Source organism: Hyperolius riggenbachi, chromosome 4 (genome assembly GCF_040937935.1).
Source record: "Hyperolius riggenbachi isolate aHypRig1 chromosome 4, aHypRig1.pri, whole genome shotgun sequence".
In the NCBI taxonomy this organism is placed as follows: domain Eukaryota; kingdom Metazoa; phylum Chordata; class Amphibia; order Anura; family Hyperoliidae; genus Hyperolius; species Hyperolius riggenbachi.
Genome location: NC_090649.1, coordinates 246,930,335 through 246,951,338, shown reverse-complemented (window position 1 = coordinate 246,951,338; position 21,004 = coordinate 246,930,335). Strand labels below are relative to the sequence as shown.

General features: G+C 41.6%; 1 protein-coding gene across 1 annotated transcript in view; it reads left to right on the top strand.

Annotated features, from left to right (window-relative positions):
* The window catches only part of UBE3D (ubiquitin protein ligase E3D), a 250,014-nt gene that overhangs the window by 89,416 nt on the left and 139,594 nt on the right, over positions 1-21,004 (top strand). The window contains exon 7 of the mRNA XM_068281549.1: positions 4,160-4,268. Within this exon, the coding sequence (XP_068137650.1) occupies positions 4,160-4,268 (109 nt within the window). The remainder of the gene's footprint in view (positions 1-4,159; positions 4,269-21,004) is intronic.

The window sequence follows — 21,004 nt, the reverse complement described above, 5'->3', positions numbered from 1 at the left end:
GGGGTTTAGGCCTTCCATGCATCATTTCCTATTACTATGCTGCTAACCTGGATATGATTAGATTCTGGTGGTCTTCTGACTCCCCAAAACCATGGGTTTCTTTAGAAACTACTATACTCAAAACTCCACTAAGACAGATCTTAATGAGCATAGCGTTAGGGGCCCCCACACCACCCTCCCCGTACCCTTCCATTCAAGCAACTCTAAAGGCTTGGGAATACTTTCTCAAACACCCTCCGGACATAAAGACCTCGCACAACCTCTTAATACAAATCGATACCTTGAAACAATTTACTCCTAATTTAGACCTCTCCATGTGGCATTCAGCTAACATTAAGTTTATAAACGACATCTATGAACATCAGAATATTAGATCCTTCAAATCACTTCACACTAAATATAACCTCCCTCAATCACAATTATACACGTATCATAGAATCTATAACCTACTGAAAACCCGCCAAATTACTATCCCACAAATCTCCAGCAAGATTTTAACAATGCTCAATTTTAGAGGGAATTTCTCAGGTGGCATCTCATTATGGTATGAAGAGCTGATAGATAATCTTACCTCTCCGCTTCAGAAATATGCTTTAATCTGGGCCTATGACCTCAACACTAATATTACCCCTGATCTCTTAGTTAAAACCAATTCGTTTATAAATAAATTCTCAAAGTGCAACTCCCATTGGGAAATGTCCCGCAAGATTTTATTTAAATGGCACTATACACCGCGGAAAATCGCATCATTCTCACCTGAGATCTCCCCTTTGTGCTGGCACTGCTCTGGTAATGTAGGCACTCTAGTACATATGCTGTGGGATTGTCCACTAATTCAAGATTTCTGGCTCAAGGTGGAGAATCTGATTAAACAATTATTTCTAGGGGATTTTCAAATATCTCCCCCACTAGCACTACTTCTGATAGGTATAGATAAACTTCCAAAGCAAGCTCAACCTCAAATATGCCACACTATACTAGCAGCTTTATCACTCATATTATCCAACTGGAAATCGGCAGACCAATTATGTATTTCTACGCTCTTGGCACTAGTCAATAGAAACCTATCAATGGAGGAAAAAATTAGGATAAGATGCCCTGGATCTCAACTCAACTTCTCATTGCCAGAAAACTGGGTGCACTTGTCCACATAAGGTATCAGAGAGGATCTCAGATGGTCACTATCTATTATTATGCAAGCAGAAAAGTGGACTGAACTTTTAAGTTGTTTCTTTCTTTCTTTTTATTTGCCTCTCTCCGGTGTTAATGGTCTCATAGTATGTTCATCATCAATCTTGCCATATCTGATAGGTTTATCGACTGGATATAGGTTTAAGTAGTGAGACACTGGAGATATTTGTTATTACTCTCAAGTTAATGTTAATTTAGATAACAGTTTCTTGGTACAATTTTCCCTATAGAATACTATACTTATGCTATCGACAGGCCCACGGCCCTCTGGTGTTGATAGCCCCATTGGACAACCGGGTATGCATAGTGTCAGCCTAGTCGGCTTAGTTAATGATACTATGTACGGTTACGAATAATTTAGTACCAATAACAGTGGATATATACTATAAGCAAAATAATTCTGTATATAATGGATTATATGAATAAGGCCTAATCATTACATAAGCTTTATAAAGTTGTTTAAAATGTTTGAAGCAGCAAAGCCTTTATATCTGTATGTCAAAAATCTCAATAAAAACTATTTTGATGGAAAAACTATCACCTATATGCAGATGACACCCAGATTTACCTCCATACCACTGACCTCTCCACCACCACCACCATGGAGAAGGTATCCTCTGGTCTCTCAGCTATTTCATCGTGGATGTCTGCCAGGTTCCTAAAATTAAACCTGGATAAGACTGAGCTCCTAATCTTCCCGCCCCGTGCTGCTTCACCCCCCACTGACCTCTATGTCACTGTCAATGGCACAATCATTCATCCAACCACACAAGCCCGCTGCCTGGGTGTCACCCTAGACTCGGCCCTCTCCTTCACCTCCCACATCCAAACCGTAGCTAGAGCCTGCTATTTCCACTTACGCAACATCTCCAAGATCCGGCCTTTCCTGACCCCAGACACTACCAAACTCCTTGTCCATGCCCTCATCATCTCCCGCCTGGACTACTGCAACTCCCTCTTGTCAGGCCTTCCTCAAAACCGCATCGCCCCCCTAAAATCCATCATGAACGCAGCAGCCAGACTCATCTACTCCTCCCACCGCTCTGTCTCCACAACTCCCCTACGCAAATCCCTTCATTGGCTTCCAATTCACTTCAGAATCAGCTTCAAGATCCTATGTTTGGCATACAAATCCTTACACAAGTCCTGCCCAACCTACATCTCTGACCTGGTCAGCAGATATACACCTGGCCGCCCACTTCGCTCCTCCAACGACCTCCTCTTAACCACCCCACGCATCTCGCACTCCCATGCCAGACTGCAGGACTTCACTAGAGCTGCTCCTATCCTGTGGAACTCTCTCCCGCTGCCCATCAGGCTCGCTCCCACCTTCAACACCTTCAAAAAAGCACTCAAAACTCACTTCTTCAAGGAGGCCTACATCAACTCAACACTACCCTAATCCTTTCTGCCAATAACTTCTTGATGCACCCCCTCCTTTTGTGTCACCAGCCCCTCCCTCTAGATTGTAAGCCTTTGGTAGGGCCCTCTTCCCTTGTGTATCGTACTTGACTGTGTGCACTTTACCCAGAATTTGGAACTGGTAATTTTTTACCACTACCATTCCAGTTTATGATCTGGCACTGTACTATTATCTGCATTGTGTTGCGTATCTTATTGCTATTACCTGTATTGTTGTATCTATGGTCTGTTACCTGTATTGTTCTGTCAACCCTGTTATCATTGTCTGTAATCCTATTTATTGTACAGCGCTGCGTAATATGTTGGCGCTATATAAATCTAATAAATAATAATAAATTAGTAAGTAGATAGCAATGTGGTGGAGTGGCACTCACTGAAGAGAGGACAGGTGTGCCCAAGCCTTAAGAGACTCGCACTCTGGAGTCCAAGTGCCAAAAAGAATATGAAGGCTGGCACCACCAGTAGTCAATATGCTATTTTATTCAATCAGCAAGATGTCACATGCTATGGTAGGCTGATAGCAAAAGACTGCTGTTTCTGGCTCATGCCTGTTCCCTAGTCAGCTAGGCTAGAGGGCCTGAGAATGTGTGTGAGCCAGAAACAGCAGTCTGTCGCCATCAGCCTACCAAAGTATGTGACATCTTGCTGATGGAATAAAATGGCATATTTACTTCTGGTGGTGCCAGCCTTCATATTCATTTTATACAAATAAGTAAGGACATTCTGCAACTTCTGTGTTGTAGAAATCACATATACTGCATATTGATTTATTTCAATTTAAGCAAGGAATTGTAAAATATAAAGTCTATATTTCTCAAACTAGCCCTTTTTTATTAAAGCCATAATCCTTTTAAGTTGTTTGTGTGCATTTGATGGGCCAGATACTACCTCCTGGCATAATTTTACTAAAAGAGGCACTTTTGAGGCAGGGAACACACTTGTCTTTCAGTTTTCTGCGTACTTTTTCTGCACACCATGTGTGTTTCTATGCAGGAAAACGCATGTTTTTTTCACATCAGCTGATGTAATTGATAGAGAAAACTGACAAGTGTGAACTAGCCCATTGATTAACATGAGTTGTCAGTTTTTCTGTGCAGAAAAATTGCACTAAAACAGTCTAGTGTGTTCCCTGCCTCAATGAAAATGACAACGTGATTTGGCAGTGCTTATGTGTTTCTGAGTAATATGATATGCAAATTTTAGCGGTAGGTTTTGTTTAATTAGGACAAGCATGATGTTTTTATGCTGTAGAGGAGTGCTAACTTGCTTCGGTTCTTGACGGTGAAATATTGGTCCCCAGACACAAGAATTCCCTGTGTTTTAGAAATGGAAAATGATATAGGACATTGGTTTCCTCATTATCTGATAACCATCCCTGGCCAGAGAGCCTTCTTGTTCATTCAGTAGGGTGCTGACAGCACATAAAGGGAAATGGATAATATGCAGCTTCTTTTTGTCCTAATGACCACTTACTATTAGCATCTTGTCTTTTCAGTGATAGTTAACATGGACACTTACTGTGAAGACTGATCTTTATTTTCAACAGGAACCAGTTTGTGGAGAGCCTGATTGTCCAGCTTCTCTTGGAATTCTCACACCAAAAAAGCACATTCAGATTTTGCGTTCAAGGTCAGAATAGCAAGCACTATCTGCTGGTAAGGATATTGTGAACTTTTACTTATCATGGTGCCATATATACCAGTATTTATTTCTTAACTACTTCCTGCCAGCCCATAGACAGTGGAAAGTGGCCGCACACCTGCACTTAGGTGCACATGAAAACTCTCCCCTGATCCCCCTCCCCCTATACGTTTTGTGGGAAGAGGTTAAAGCAAATCTATTACTTAAGTTTAAAATATGTATATTTGTTTTCATATAAAATGTACTGACAAATCTTCTTTTGTCAATCAGTTAATTCAGGTTGTGTATTAAATCTTCTTCTGCCAAGAAATATATTTAATTAATAAACTGCAGTCTTAAAGCTTTTCTTGGTTATATGTGTGTAGGCAGCAAAGCTCATAGTCAACTGTTGTGGGAGAGTGATGTCATCTGTAATGTCAACCCCACACAGAGGGAAAGAGCACAGTCACATGCACAACACATATTACTAGATGGATGATTCTAGGCCTAGGACTTGGGAGGAAAACCAATATAGCTCTATTTTTGTTTTATGGTTGGCATTGCTCCCTTCCTAGCAGAACTTCCTATTTTTCCTTGTAACAGCCCACTTTCCAACTATCAACTTTACCACAAACCCATGCAATCCTTTTTTCACAAAGGCAACAATTAGAGTGATGTTGAAACAAAGCAATGATGATGTGATGGCCCACTTTAGAGGATGTGTATACCTTATCAGGAAGTGCCCAAATGGCATAATCACCGGAGCTTTGGTAGGGATATGGTTGTAGGTCACTGTATTTTTTGTGGGAAGAGTAGTGTTGAGTTCGGTAGCCATGAAGAGATGCCTGCACCCGCCAGAACCTGCATCTGCATATGGTATATCAGGAGGATATTTAAAAAAACAAACACCTGAAGTGAGAGGAATATGAACGCTGCTATATTTTTCTTTTTAAACCATGCAAATTGCCTGACTGATCCTCTGCCTTGTAAACCTTTAAAGAGACACTGAAGCGAGAATAAATCTCGCTTCAGTGCTTATATTCAGCAGGGGCATGTGTGCCCCTGCTAAAACGCTGCCATCCCGCGGCTAAACGGGGGTCCCTTACCCCCCAAATCCCCCCTGCAAAATCAATGACCAACTTGGTCATAGATTTTGCTGCGGTTGAGGCAGGGCTAATGGCTGCAGCCCTGCCTCTCAGCGCCGTCTATCAGCGGCGCATCACCGCCTCTCCCCCGCCCCTCTCAGCGAAGGAAGACTGAGAGGGGCGGGGGAGAGGCGGAGATATGCGCTGACAGACGCGCGTGAGGCAGGGCTGCGGTGGTTAGCCCTGCCTCTATGCGGAAGAGATCCCCGGCGAGGACGGAGGGGATTTGGGGGGTAAGGGACCCCCATTGTGCGGCGCGATAGCGGCGGTTTAGCAGGGGCACACATGCCCCTGCTGAATATGAGCTCTGAAGCGTGATTTATTCTCTCTTTAGACTCTCTTTAAGGCTCATACACACATCAGACCATAGTCTTTGGAAAATGAAAGATCACAGACCAATTTTACTCCCTTCCATGTAGTACGAGAGCCATACCTACACAGTCTATTCTATGGAGCTGAACTCCCCATCAGACAGAAATCTTTGCAAGATGCTGCACACACAGATGCTGTGCACATTCAAAAGATCAGTATCTGCAAAAGATCTGTTCCTGCAAAAGATCCGTTCCTGCAAAATGCATTCATAGTCTGAGATCTGCAGATCCTTATACACACCTTGTTTAACAAACATTCATCTGCAGATCAGATCCACCAGGATGGATTTTCAGATCTGCAGATGAATGTCAGTTAAACAAGGTGTGTATGATGATCTGCAGATCTCATAGCCTATGAATGCAATTTGCAGGAACGGATCTTTGGCGGGAACAGATCTTTTGCAGATACTGATCTTTTGTGTCTGTACAGCATCTGTGTGTGCAGCATCTTGCAAATATTTTTTTCTGATGGGGAGTTCAGCTCCATAGAATAGACTGTGTAGGTATGGCTCCCATACCACATGAAGGGTGGTAAGATTGGTCTGTGATCTTTCATTTTCCAAAGACTATAGTCTGATGTGTGTATGAGCTTTTAGCCATACACCCTGAACACGCACGGAGATCAGATGTTTCTGATTGAAGTCTAACTGTGTTAGTTTCAGGTGTGTAATAAAGGAAATAAATATGGCAGCCTCCATATCCCTCTTATTTCAGGTGCCCTTTAAAACAGTAAAGCAATCGTGATACAAAGAAAATATTTGCAGAATCCAATTACCCACTAAGTTTAATCTACATTATCTTTTTTTATTCTACCCTAGCAACATTCTTAACTTCACTATTTTTTGTCTACAGTCTCTTTCTTTTCATTAAAAAGTGCTGTGTCTTCATGGATTGCATGCATATTCTTAATAATCTCTGTCCCCCCCCCCCCCCCCCCCATCCATTTATTTCATTATTTGCTTTAAAGGGTACCTTTAAATGAATTGAAGGTGCCCAGTGTAACTTACCTGGGGCTTCTTCCAGTCCTCTGTAGTCTTTCAGGTCCCTTTTTTGTCATTCTGATCAGTTTAGCAACTGTTCCTCTCTGAAAGCTGGCTGTCTATTGTGTATGCGCGGCTATGGAGGCTCACCTCTTGATCATGCTGCCGTTGTTGAGAGCATACGGCACCATAGCAATTTTTACCAACTCTACAAGTGCAGAATGTTTCTGAGGCTGCACATGTAGCATTCAGGGTGGACAGCTGCTGAATGAATTGGCACAGATTGTTATCGAGGGATCTGAAGGACTACAGGGGGCTAGAAGAAGCCCTAGGTAGGTAAGTTACACTGGGCACCTTTGTTTACTTAAGGCTTCCTTTAAAGAGGGATTGAGAGACATAAAATAAAATTCCTATTACCCACTGTTCTGCGTTTATTATGTAGTCTACACCCTGACCCTGTGTTGCAAGCATTTCAATATAATCATAAATGTGTCTGTAAGGAATCTTCTCTCAATCAGCCTGGCTCTTTACTTGTACATTGCGGGGTGAGTGAAACTAGTTATCTTCCATTCTCCTCCTTCCACATTCCTTTTTCTTGCTAATTGGCTGAGGGCAGTTCATTGTGACACAAGGCTGAGAAGAGAAATGGAAGCTAAATCACCCCCCCCCCCCCCTCCCTATGCAGAAGCCGCTGAAATATGATTTATGTTCTGCTTACAATTCAAACTATATTTGCCAGTGCAGTTCTGCATACACCATTTCAGGCAGAGGAGAAAAAGAGTAAGGGAGGAAATTACATCAGTATTGGCTTCAGTCAAAGGCAGTAAAGCTGGAAATGCCCGGAACAGTTTACTCTTTATTTACTATGTAACGTTCACTGATCTCAAAATGTGGACAGTACGGAGACTTCCGGGTCCGGTGCCCGTGAGGTGGATGTAGGAGGCTAGAGCTCCGTCAAGCCGCGGCCCACGGACCCGATTATAGCAGCACATAGCCTGCCATCGCACCCGGAAAACCTTGGGGACACTCAAGACACCCCCCGCACACATCCTAGAGAGCGGATGGAGCGTTACCTCACCCGCTCGGAGAAAAGACAGCGCGGCGGCCAAAACGGGGGAGGATCCAAGATGGGCAAGAAAACGAGCAGAAAGGCCACGAAGGACACAGAGGTCATGGCCTCGCAGTGCCAGTACCAGACCTCAGATGACTCAGGAGATTAATCTGGAGGGGACATTAGACAACGTTCGCAGCTACAGTTAGATTACAAGCGGCTGGCGGAAGAGGTAAGCAGGGCGCTCATGCCAGATATACAGGCCACTATACAAAATACAATCAAGAAATCATTGCAGGGCATTAAACAAGAGCTACAACAGCATAATAAAAGATTCAAAGAAGCTGAGCAATGCGTCAGTAAATGCGAAGATGACTTAGTTAAAGCGAATGATTTGATTGACGTACTTAAGGATAATGCCACCTCACATAATAGAATTGAGGATCTAGAGAATCGCTCTAGAAGGAATAATGTCAGACTGGTGGGCCTAGTGGAAGATATCCCCCCTACCCAGCTAATTGAGATCTGCTCTAAAGAGCTTCCAGCTGCTCTGGGTATTGATGCACCTTTAAAGGTGGAAAGGGTACATAGAGTGGGCCCGCTTAAAGCTAAAAATAAACGATCCTCCCCCAGAATGATAATGATACGTTATCTGGACTTTGCGAATAAAACAAAACTGATGGCGGCCTACCGAACGCATGATCACACTTTAAACCTTTAAAACTCCTCCGTGAGGCTGTTAAATGACTACTCAGCAGAGGTATCCAAGAAAAGACAATCTTACGTTCCTATATGTAACACTTTGGAAAGTAGAGGTTTCAAGTTTATGCTTTTATATCCTGCAACCCTTCGCATTACGAGCGCTGACGGAGAGCAACTTACCTTCTTCTCGCCAGAGGAAGCAAAACAGTTCATACAAAATGCAAATAGCCCTGCACGTTCAACACGTTCAACAAGATCTGTTCACTCGCCACCAGCCCCTCGCGAAGGCTCCCCTTCAAATGTTACAGGAGACAAGGACACTTGAGAGCGTTGTACCTTTATTCTATTACAAGCTTACCTTTGCCTTACTTTGAGGCCTTGCTCTTCTCCGTGGGCTGGCTGACATGGAGTAATGGAGAAGAAGTTCCACCACCGGGAAAAAAGAGCGGTTACCTTGCGGGAAATGTGTTTGGTTCTTTCCCTAACGTGTTTGTTGTTAACACAAATAATTTTCCCCAGTTTAAAGGGGACTTTTCTTAAGGGAATTTGGGAAAGGGGGGGGGGACGAGTCAATTCTGTATATGAGGAACATGCTATTTGAAACAATTGCTGATGTTATTTGGTTTTGTATGTCTTGCTCATACTGCCATGTGGGACTAAAGTAACATGAGAGTGGCCTCATGGAATGTAAAGGGTCTCCAATCTGCAGGTAAAAGATCTAGAATTTTAACCCATCTCAAAAAATTATCCCCTGACATTTGTTTCTTGCAGGAAACACATCTTGAAAGTCACCAGTTTAATTATATGAAAAAAATGTGGGTGGGCGAGGTGTATGGTTCTCCACCCTCTCATAAGAAAGCAGGAGTTCTAATACTAATACACAAACGTGTAAAACTAGAGGTCACATCATGCGAAACAGACCAACATGGCAGATGGATTCTCATGCATGCAAATTTTGCTAATGACGCCTTTGTTTTCTGCAATGCCTATGGCCCTAATGACAATAATCAAAATTTCTTTGACAGTCTGCTTTCCAAATTAGCTAAAGTGACAACACACAATCTAATTTTTGGTGGGGACGTGAATTCTGTAGTGGACGTTCATGAGGACAGATCAAGGGAAGGGGCCATCCTCGATCACATGACAAGAGACTTGCTGCTCTAATGCAAGCTACCAATTTAGTAGATACGAGGAGGTTTTTAAATCCCTCAATTCAAGAATTCTCATATTATTCACATAGACATAAAACGCATTCGCGAATTGATTTATTATTTTTTTAGGGAAAATCTTCTTACAAGGCTCCAATCTGCACAGATTGAAGATATGGTCATCTCAGATCATGCACCCGCAATAATTGAATCACTAGACTTAACCCCGAAGGGCACAGATATAATTTGGAGATTCCCAGCCAAACTATACCAAGACGAAAACTTCACTGTCTTAATGAAAAATTGGTGCCTTGAATTTATAAGCGATAATGTTCAGCATATTGCCAACCCCTTGCTATTGTGGGAAACCTCGAAAGCTGTCCTCCGAGGTAGAATTATATCCTATATAAAAGCAAAAAAACTAGAAACTAACAAGCAATATACTAATGCAGTTAAAGAGACTCCGTAACAAAAATTGCATCCTGTTTTTTATCATCCTACAAGTTCCAAAAGCTATTCTAATGTGTTCTGGCTTACTGCAGCACGTTCTACTATCACCATCTCTGTAATAAATCAATGTATCTTTCCCTTGTCAGACTTGTCAGCCTGTGTCTGGAAGGCTGCCAAGTTCTTCAGTGTTGTGGTTCTGCTATGCACTCCCCCCTCAGGGGGGAAAGAAACACACAAATGATCTCTTGAGATTCAAAAGGAATGCTGTATACAGCCTGCTTGTGTATGGATGTATTTTCTATGTGTGGACATACTGTACATCAACCTACTTCCTGTTTTGGTGGCCATTTTGTTTGTTTATAAACAAACTTTTTAAAACTGTTTTTAACCACTTTTAATGCGGCGGGGAGCGGCGAAATTGTGACAGAGGGTAATAGGAGATGTCCCCTAACGCACTGGTATGTTTACTTTTGTGCGATTTTAACAATACAGATTCTCTTTAAAGAGGTTAGCGATGCATATAAAACATATAGAACTGACCCCACAGAAACTAATCGCAAAGAATGGATTAGAAGCAAAATTAAGGGAGATACCTGGTTTAAAATGTATAGTCCTTACACCACTCTTCATTTCTATAAACATGGAGAGAAAATAGACAGACTGTTGTCATCGATAGCTAAAAATATTCAATCAAAAAGAAACATTCAAAAGGAATCTTGGTGCATCATCCTGCTAAAGTATGTGGGCCTTTTGCTGAATATTACCAGAAGCTGTTCACTTCCAAAACACCCAAAAACGCAGGCTTAAAATAATTTATTAGTACACTAAAACTAAAAACCCTCAGACAAGAAGAACTAGAGATGTTAAATTAAAATATTACGCTCACGGAAGTCAAAACAGCAATCACTGCTTTAGCACTGAGTAAAGCCCCAGGACCTGATGGTCTTTCAGCAGAATACTTTAAAATTTTAAAGGACGATATAGCCCCAACACTAGTGCAAGTATACAATGCTATCTTGCAATCAGGTAAATACCCCACTACAGGACACCTAGCCCATATTAAAATATTGCCCAAGGAAGGCAGAGATCCCTTTCAGGTTGGTTCCCTTCACCCAATATCATTGATAGACCTAGATGTCAAAATTCTGTCCAAAATGTTAGCAAATAGACTAGCAGAAGTTATGCCACGCCTCATTCACCCTAACCAGGTAGGTTTCACTAGAGGTAGAGCAGCAGTGGCTAACATACGTAAACTTATCACTGTATTGGAGCAGGTAAGAGCTTACCCTAGCACTTACAGGTCAGCAGCGTTGCTCTGTGTCGACGCGGAGAAGGCCTTTGATCAGGTGGAGTGGGACTGGCTCTTTGGGATACTAACTAGACAAGGCTTCCAAGGGCCATTTCTTAATGCAATTCACGCTATGTATGAAAAACCTAGAGCCCAAATCTCTCTACCAGGTTTTCTATCCAGACCAATTTATTTAAAGAGAGGTACAAGACAAGGGTGCCTGCTCTCCCCACTTCTTTCTAATCTAGCGCTAGAGCCATTGGCCATTCTGCTTAGATCACGACTTAAGGGTATAAATATTGGCGATAATGCTGTCCAGCAGGCCTTGTTTGCGGACGACATCTTACTTTTTCTATCTGACCTATGTCAACAACTTCCAATGGCTCTTCAAACGATTGCAGAAGTGGGCAAATATTCAGGTTTCACAATAAATAAGTTAAAAAGCGAGTTACTACCCCTATCTTCTAGAGCAGACAACTCTGCCTGGGCTAATTTGGGAGTTGAAATTGACTACCACTACTGTAAAGTACTTGGGAATTACTTTTTCTAGAGACCCTACCCAATTATATAACCTTAATTTTACCCCACTCATACATAGCATTAAAGCTCAATTAGAAAAATGGCAAAACCTTCCCTTGGGCTTCGCTGGTAGAGTTGCATTGATTAAGATGGTTTCCATGGGTAGGCTCTTATATTCTCTTCAGACGGTCCCACTCCTTCTGAAGCATCGAGATGTTACACTTCTCAACTCGATGTGGACCAAGTTTATATGGACGGGGGAAAAAGCCAGAATATCAAGACTTAAAGCGGTATCCTCACCATAAAAATCAAATTTCAACAGCAACTGGTCTGAGTGTATTAAGTGATAAAGATGCTAATCCTGCATTCAAAACTTTCAAAACTTTTTCTGCTGTTATGATTTGGAGTTATCACATACTTCAGGAGCACTGGCCCTTTAGTAGTCGGTGCCAAAGAATTGCATGCTGGGGGTTCTTTTTATCTATGATGCATTCCTCCTCTTTCCTTCATTTCCCTGCCAGCTGCTTATCAGAAACCTAATCCGCTACTCACTTGTGTTTACAAGCAAGGCTGAGGCGACTCAGTGATTGGAGGAGACAAGAAAAAAAGTAAAGGGCAGAAATGACATCACGAGTTAGCCTTAACTGTGGGCAAAAGACATGGCCCCCACCACTAACAGAATTCTCGTCATTTACTATATAACATTCACTGAAATCAAAACGTGGACAGTATAATACATGTGTTATGTAAGTAGATCAAGTATTTATCTACTTATATATGTGTTTTTTTCCCTGGCATAGTATGGCTGATCCTACTGCTTTAAACTTTCACTTCCAAAAATACTAGGAGGTTTAAACCTCCCCTCTATTAGAGAGTATAACCTGGCTTCACTCCTTCGGCATGTCTATGACTGGACCACCGGAAATCAATTCTGTTCCAATACAAAATTAGAGGCAGAACCTGCCCTGCCTTGGTCATTAACAGGTCTTCTGTATGCCCAATACAAAAACATACCTATATGACTGAAGCAAAATGCAATTTTTAGAGATACAGTTGCAACATGGAAAGCTGTACGTAAAACATGTTCCCTTCCTTTTAAAATCTCAAAATACCTACCGATCTGGGGAAACCCCAATTTTCCTGTAAGCATTCAGCAAAAAGTATTCGCAAGATGGGATGACAGAGGCCTCAAAAATTTGGGCAACATGTTTGATATACGAGAGGGCAAGTAGTTATCATTTTTAGCACTACGTCAGAAATATGGGTTATCCGGCAAGTGACTTCCTGGCCTATGCACAAATAAGATCCATGGTCTCGCAAAATCTCTCTAATTCCAAAATTATTATTAATACTACTAGATTTGATGCAATTCTTAAACCAGGAAAACAACCTAGAGCGCTAGCAGAATTATATCAAGCCTTAAGAGACCTTGATAACAAAAGATTAGCAGACAAATCCATGAAAAAATGGGACGAGACCTTGCAGGAAGAGGGGTCAGGAGAACACATACTCTCGGGGAATATGGTAGTTAGAAAGGTAATCAAAGATGAAAAGTGGAGGGCAGCACATCTTCTATTTGGCCATAGAGGCAAATATGCCTTTAATATTAAATATAGGAATCCACCCTCTCACTACAAGCCATGGTGCCCTAAGTGTAAATTAAAAGAAGCCGGCCTATACCACTGTATGTGGGAATGTCCAACTATACAGCTGTATTGGGACAAAGTCATGAGTTATGCAAATAGAATATGTAACAAAAGAATTCTTAAAAATAAACTTTTGTTCTTGTTTAACCACCATGTTGCCACTTCTGCTGAACCTCTCCATATACCCTCTGTGTGATAGATTTGTTATAAATATATGTATATTTTCATTTCATTGTTACATGGTTCATTGCTGTGTATGTTGTCTGTAAAATTGTAGCTGCACCTCACAGAGCTCATAGAGGACTTGTGTTCTCATTATCTATCCAAAAGGCAATTGTTGACTGTTCCTTGCTGGACAAACACAGCACCTGGAGGATTGTTCTTATCTGCTCAAGAGACAATTGTCTGACTCCTCTCTGCCAGACCACAAGGCACCTACAGAAGGTCATTTTCACTATCTACTAAGTGGTCTGGGGACTGGGCCCTGCTGGACTGATAACATTCAGCATGTGCATTAAAAAGAGGGTCAGTTACTGAGGGAGAAGTCAGTCAAGGGGACAGCAAGCTGCGGCGCTGGTTCTCCATCCCCCTGGATCCAGAGCTACTAGAGTAGCTACTTTCTTGATCTGTGTTCCTTTGCCTGTGAGACTGGATGTTCTGAGAGGGATCCAACAGGCTGCAGTGGATCCAATGCTGTAGATGGTGCCTGCCCTGGGATAGACTCAGTTGGACTTTGTGAACTGTTCTCCCAAGATCACTGGATTTTACTAAAACCTCTATGTGGGATGCTGGACTAAAACACCTGGATTTTAGATACAATTCTCTTGGACTGTATAGAATTCTCACTCTGTCCCTGTTCGGCTGTTGTTATTGAAGTTTTTTTCCCTGGAACATCAACTGTTGTACTAGGCCCTGGTATTTTGTGGATTAATAAAACTCCTGAACTCTCCTCCTAGTGGTCACTACCGGTGTCCTTCAGTATATATCATCACACTCTGCTCTATATCATATAATACTAATAGCTGCTCGCAGGTCTATCCTGTGTAAATGGCTGGACTCTACCCCTCCAACTGTGACAATTCTCAAAAAAGAGCTCTCTTATGTCTTCTTAATGGAACACTTACATACACTCCAAGCAAAAGAACGTACTTTTTTCAAAACTTGGAGGAATTATATAACTCGTCAATTTTCCTCACAACAGATAGAAGCCTTGATGAGAGACTTTATGTGGACTTCCTGGTACTGTCTGGAAGAACTGGGAGACACCTTGGGACCACTTAAGGTCTCCTCTAGACGATGAAAAAATTTCAAGATCTTCTCTCATAATTTAATGGACTTACCCATACAGAATGACTCGTGGGGTGGGAGGGGAGGGTTGAGGTTGGGGGATGGATGTTAATATGGAAAATGAAGTTTGTCTCACTATGCATTTATCATCCTTTCTATATTTTCTTGTTATGATGCTTTTACCTTGTGAGCAAACCGAATAAAAATTATTTAAAAAAAAATGTGGACAGTACAATATATTTGTAAGTAGAACAAGTATTTATCTACTTACAGTATATATGTGTTTTTTTTTCCTGGGATAGTATGGCTGACCTCATGCTTTTAGTAAATCCCCAAATAAGCAATTGCCTCCCATTTAATAACAATAGAGCCTTTTCTCGTTTTCTTTTACTATTCTCATTATTATTGATGTCTACTAATATATTTAAAGAAAAACCTTTGCAGCTAAAATTTAATAGGATCAACAGATAACGTGTTGAGAAACTTAAACACTGCAAAGTGCTATATGGTATGTTTACTAGATGTGGGCAGTTTTGGGATTACAAGCCTTGGCATCATTTATCTGGCAAGTACTTGAGAGTAACATTCTAACTGACTTTTACTGGTCACAACATGCAGTGCAGATATATACAGTAGGAATGAAAAGTATGTGAACCTTTGGAATTACAGTATATGGATTTCTGCACAGATTGGACATAAAATGTGATCTGATCTTCATCTAAGTCACAACAATAGACCATCACAGTCTGCTCAAACTAATACCACACAAATCATTAAATGTTTCCATGTTTTTATTGAACACACCATGTAAACATTCACAGTGCAGGGGGGGGGGGGGGGAAGTATGTGAACCCTTGGATTTACGAACTCGTTGAACCTCCTTTATCAGCAATAACTTCAACCAGAGGTTTCCAGTAGTTGCAGATCAGACGTGCACAACAGAACATTAGTCGCAAAGATAGGAGTCTCATTTTTATTTTCAGTTATATAGCTTTTTTTTTTTTTTTTTTAATAAAATTGCATCATTCTGTCATATTTGTAATTACAAACCACACACTGTATTTTAAACAATGAAACAAGGCAAAGCTAATGATCTTTGAACTTCCCTGCAGTAAAACCTTATCTGAAGCTGTATTGCACAGTTTCTTTGCTGTATAAGTGCTCCACAAAATAGATATAAAATAGTCTGATCAATTTCCACATAAAGAGTGTCCAGCATTAGCATTTATGCTCAAATGTATGAATCAATAATAAGTCATTGATGTTTCACCAACCGCTGCTATGGTCCGATATGATACTGGTGAGGGTTTTTAAAGTTTTTCCCACATTTTCAGGATCACTTATTTTCTCCAGTGATTTCAAGGATGGGAGAACTGTAATATATATCCAATATACAAATATTATAAACGGAGGATGTGGCATTATACATGCGTCTTACTTTACATATCATTTTAACATATATGTATAACATCTTTTATTGGAATATTGTTTTTCTCTGCCTCAGCTGCTTCATTCTCCTATACTTTTAGCTTTATTTAATACAAGAATTACCTCAGTACTATGGCATCATGATGCAGCCATATGTTACAGTCTATTTATCATCCCAGAGAGATTAAAAATCCCATCTGCATTGCAAGGTAATTGCATTCTGGATATGTTTCCCTCGAGTGTATTTGGCAATTGTATTGGCCATGACTATATCATACACCTGTTAAAGAGCAATTCTTAAATAGCACTTATCTTTCAGTTGTCATTGGCTTACCTTCTTTAAGACTATGGAATACAAATTAACCCTTCTATAGAACTGCGTTCTGCTTTTGTGACTGTAGAAATTTCTGTGACAGTCCTGCAGAACATCTTCACCCCCTCCCTCCTGCAGAACTTCTTCACCCCCAAGCCGCCATACCCCCATTGATCCTAATTTCTACAATAGTTATAGGATCATCGTACTTTAAAGGGGCACTATGGCAAAAAATAAAAACATGTAAAATATTTGCAAACATAAACAAATAAGAAGTATGTTTTTTCCAGCTTAAAATGAGCCATAAATTACTTTTCTCCTATGTTGCTGGCACTTACAGTAGGTAGTAGAAATCTGACAGAAGCGACAGGTTTTGGACTAGTCCATCTCTTCATAGGGGATTCCCTGCAAGGTTTTTATTCTTTATAAAGATATTACCTAAAAAGGATTTAAACGATGATGCTGGCCAGCCTCCCTGCTCGCTACAAAGTTTTTGGGCAGTTGGACAGAGCAACTGCCATTCACTAAGTGCTTTTGAAAATAAATAAATCCCTGAGAATTCCTTATGAAGAGATGGACTAGTCCAAAACCTGTCGCTTTTATCAGATTACAACTACCTACTGTAAGTGACAGCAACATAGCAGAAACATAATTTATGGCTCGTTTTACTCTGGGGAAAAAAAAGTACTTTTTATTTGTCTATATTTGCACATATTTTAAATTTTACAATTTTTCACCATAGTGCCTGTTTATTGCCAATTTTGTGAGAAGCGAATTAACTGATCTACACCGCATTCCAAATTGCTATGCATATTATATTTTTTTCTGATTTTCCTAAATGGTGGATGCAAGTGGCTGTCAGCATTATGTTTTAGTCCTCAACCTTAAAGAGACTCTGTAACAAAATTTTCAGCCTTCTTTCTTCTATCCTATAAGTTCCTATACCTGTTCTAATGTGGTCTGTCTTACTGCAGCCTTTCCTAGTTGCACAGTGGCTGTATTATCTCTGTTATATAATTTAAACTTCTATCCTTTGTCAGCTTTGTTGGCTCAGGCAGGAACATGCTGCTCTGCTGTGATAGGTAGAAGTTATACACACCTTCTCCACGCCCCCTGCAGGCTCTGTATGAGTTACAGACTGAGCTTCTCTCAGCCTATCACATGCTAGTTAGCAGCCATGTTTTTTGTTTGTAAACACTGCCTAAAACTGGCAATTACAAGCCAGGATTGCAGCAGGGAGTGACAGAAACAGCACAGAGGGGCACAGGAGAACATAATGAATAGAATGGTATGCTTTTTATTGTAAGAATTGTAGAGTACAGATTCTCTTTGAGTATCATTCAAATTTTACTGAACAAACCTACTAATGATAATGGTATATTTTTCAAAAATAAAAAACTTAATCTGTACTGTGCCAAATGATTATGCACAACAGAGTTTCAAAACATTTTATAGGTTGTGAAAAACTGAAAATGGTAATTTGTTGAATTTTCTGCATTAGGAGGTCCTATTTACTGAAATCAAAAGCTATTTCAATCAAAATATCTTTACAGGTCAAGTTACAGATTAACATAGGACCCCTTATTTGATGGAAGCTTCATAATTCTTACATCCTATTGAACTTGAGAGATGTTTGGACAGTTTCTTGTGATGATTTGCTCAGCTGCCTGTGCAGGCAGGCAGCTTTTTGACCATTGTGTAGGTTTGCAAGCTGCAGGACTCTGGAAAGAAGAGCTCCTGTCAGTTTTGCAGCTTGTGCTTGCTGAGGAATTTGCATACGTTGTCATGCAAATTGCCTGGCCACATTCATTGGAGGCGTGTACTATAAGTACTATGTGTTTCCCACAATGCTTTGCTGTTCATAAGGAGTCTTCCTGTGAAACACTCTGGAGAGTGTTAGCCATGCTCTTGGTTTGAAGATCAGCTTAGAGTAATTCCTGGAAACTGTGCTAGGCAGATTCCCTAAGTGCAGTTAGGATTGTTTATCTGTTTGTTTGCTCTGTTGTCCTGTCCCAGCGGTGGTCGACAGGAAATGGTTCTGATCTCTGTTCTTGGAGTATAGCTGGTGCAGCGGTTGCTACCAGCTATCTCTTCTGTTCTGTCTCTCTGGATCGTGCTAGCCACTTTTCGCTAGCGCTGTGGATCCTTCTGTTCTGTCTCCTGGGATCGCGCTAGCCACTTTTCGCTAGCGCTGTGGATCCTTCTGTTCTGTTTTCTGGGATCGCGCTAGCCACTTTTCGCTGGTGCTGTGGATCCTTCTGTTCTGCTACTCTGTACCTGGATCGCGCTAGCCACTTTTCGCAAGTGCTGTGGATCCTATCTCTCGCTTTTCCCTGTTTTCGTGTGTCTGTCTTGTCTGCTACGACCGCTTGCTGGAGGCTCGGTGAGGTAACCGTTAAGCAAGCGTTCGCGTCCTCTGTTTCATGTTTGTCTGTCGATGGTTAGTTAGGCGTGCTTGTCTCTATTGTGCTTATCACGTGGAGACCGCGCATAACCGCGTGCACTGTTGCGAATGAGTGCGGTGTTCGCGGTTAGCTAGCGTTTATTTTCCGCATCTTCTCATTGTATTATTTGCTGTGCCTTTGCTACCCTCGTATTCTTTTCTGATCTGCCTTGTGTCGCGTCTGGCGATCGCACCTCTCGCGATCGCGTTCCTATTTCATATCTGCTGTTGTGTGTGCGCGGTCGCGGGGTGGCGACTGGATTGGCGCACACACATACAACCTGTCCCTTTGCTCGTTCTCATTTGCAATCGCCTCTCTTGCGATTGCGTTCTGCGCTTCGTACAATTCCTGTCTGGCATTTGTGGAGGTACAGAGGATTGGTTCCTCTGCACTCCCCAGCGCCATCTGCTGACAGGAATTTCCCTCTACAGGTGCGTAGCACCTTTTGCTGGGTGCCTGCAATTACACGCTTGTGGAGGATTTCCGCCGTGTCAGCGCACGCGTTGTGCGCTGATCACGGACAAAGTTCCACAATCGTTACATTTCTCCTTCAATTTCTTTGAAAGATGTCAGAATAGTCTCCCAGAGCTGCTGTTTGGATGTAAACTGCCGCCCATAGGTTGTTTGCTTGACGATGCTCTAAAGGTTCTCAGTAGGATTGAGGTCAGGGTAGGATGGGGAACACTCCATGGGCTTCTCTACTTTTATGCCAAAAGCAGCCAATCATGGTATTCCTTGCAGCATGAGATGGTTCATTGGGGGGCAAGAAGAGGATTTTATCAGAAAGCACAGTACTTCTTTTTGTGCCATGGAAGAAATTGGTCGGTCAGAAACTCCACATACTTCTCAGAGGTCATTTTTACACCTTCAGGAACCCTAAAGGAGCCAAACCGATCTCTTTTCATGATCCTGGCCGAAAACATTACTCCCCCACCTCCTTGCTGACATTGCAGCCTTGTTGGGACATGGTGACCGACCACCACTACATCCTTTTGGACCATCCAGGGTTGCATGGCACTCAGCCGTAAACAAGACTGTTTGAAAAATTGTTGTGTTGTAGTTCTGAGCCCACTGCAGCCATTTCTGCTTGGTTAGGGGTAGCCGAATAGAAGGTTTATGCATATCTGCAATCCTCTGGAGGATCCTGCACCCTGATGTTTGTGGGACTCAAACGGCACCAGCAGCTTCAAATACCTGTTTGCTGCTTTGTAATGTCATTTTAGCAGCTGCTCTCTTAAAGTGGGATTGTCAGCCACAAAACCAAATTCTATTTAAACACTGCAGTGTGTTTAAAATGCTGCCAGAAATCTCACCCTGCAGTACATGCTCTCCAATCTATTAAGGAATCTCTCTGCGGTTATTATATTCTCTTAGTCCCCCAGGCTCTTTTCTGTGCCATTGCCAAGGACAGTGAGAGAAGGGAGGCTTGTCATCTCCCCTCCCACCTTTCTACTTCTCACTAATTGGCTGAGCAGACTGCAGTGTGAAGCTGCCTAGCTGAAACATGATCCTCTGCTCACTCGTTTACAAGCAAGGCTGAGGTGACTCGGCGAATGGCGGAGAAACCAGGATTTAGCCTCAAACTGTGGGAAAAAGACATGGTCCCCCCAGGAACAGAATTCTCTTAATTTACTATATAACATTCACTAAAATCAAAACGTGTACAGTTCAATACATCTGTAATGTAAGTAGATCAAGTATTTATCTACTTATATATGTGTTTGTTTTTCCCTGGCATAGTATGACTGATCCTACTGCTTTAATCCAATGCATTTCTCTAGCAGAAACCTTCCTCATTTTGCCTTTATCAGCACAAACTTGTGTGTGCGCTCTGAGTCCAGCCACACATCTTTTAACAGTACAATGATCACGCTTAAGTTTTTTTGAAATATCTGAGCTTTTCATACCTTGTTCAAGGCATTCAACTATTTCACACTTTTCGGCAGCAGAGGGATCATTTTTCTTCCTCATATTGCTTGAAAATGGTAAACTCAACCAG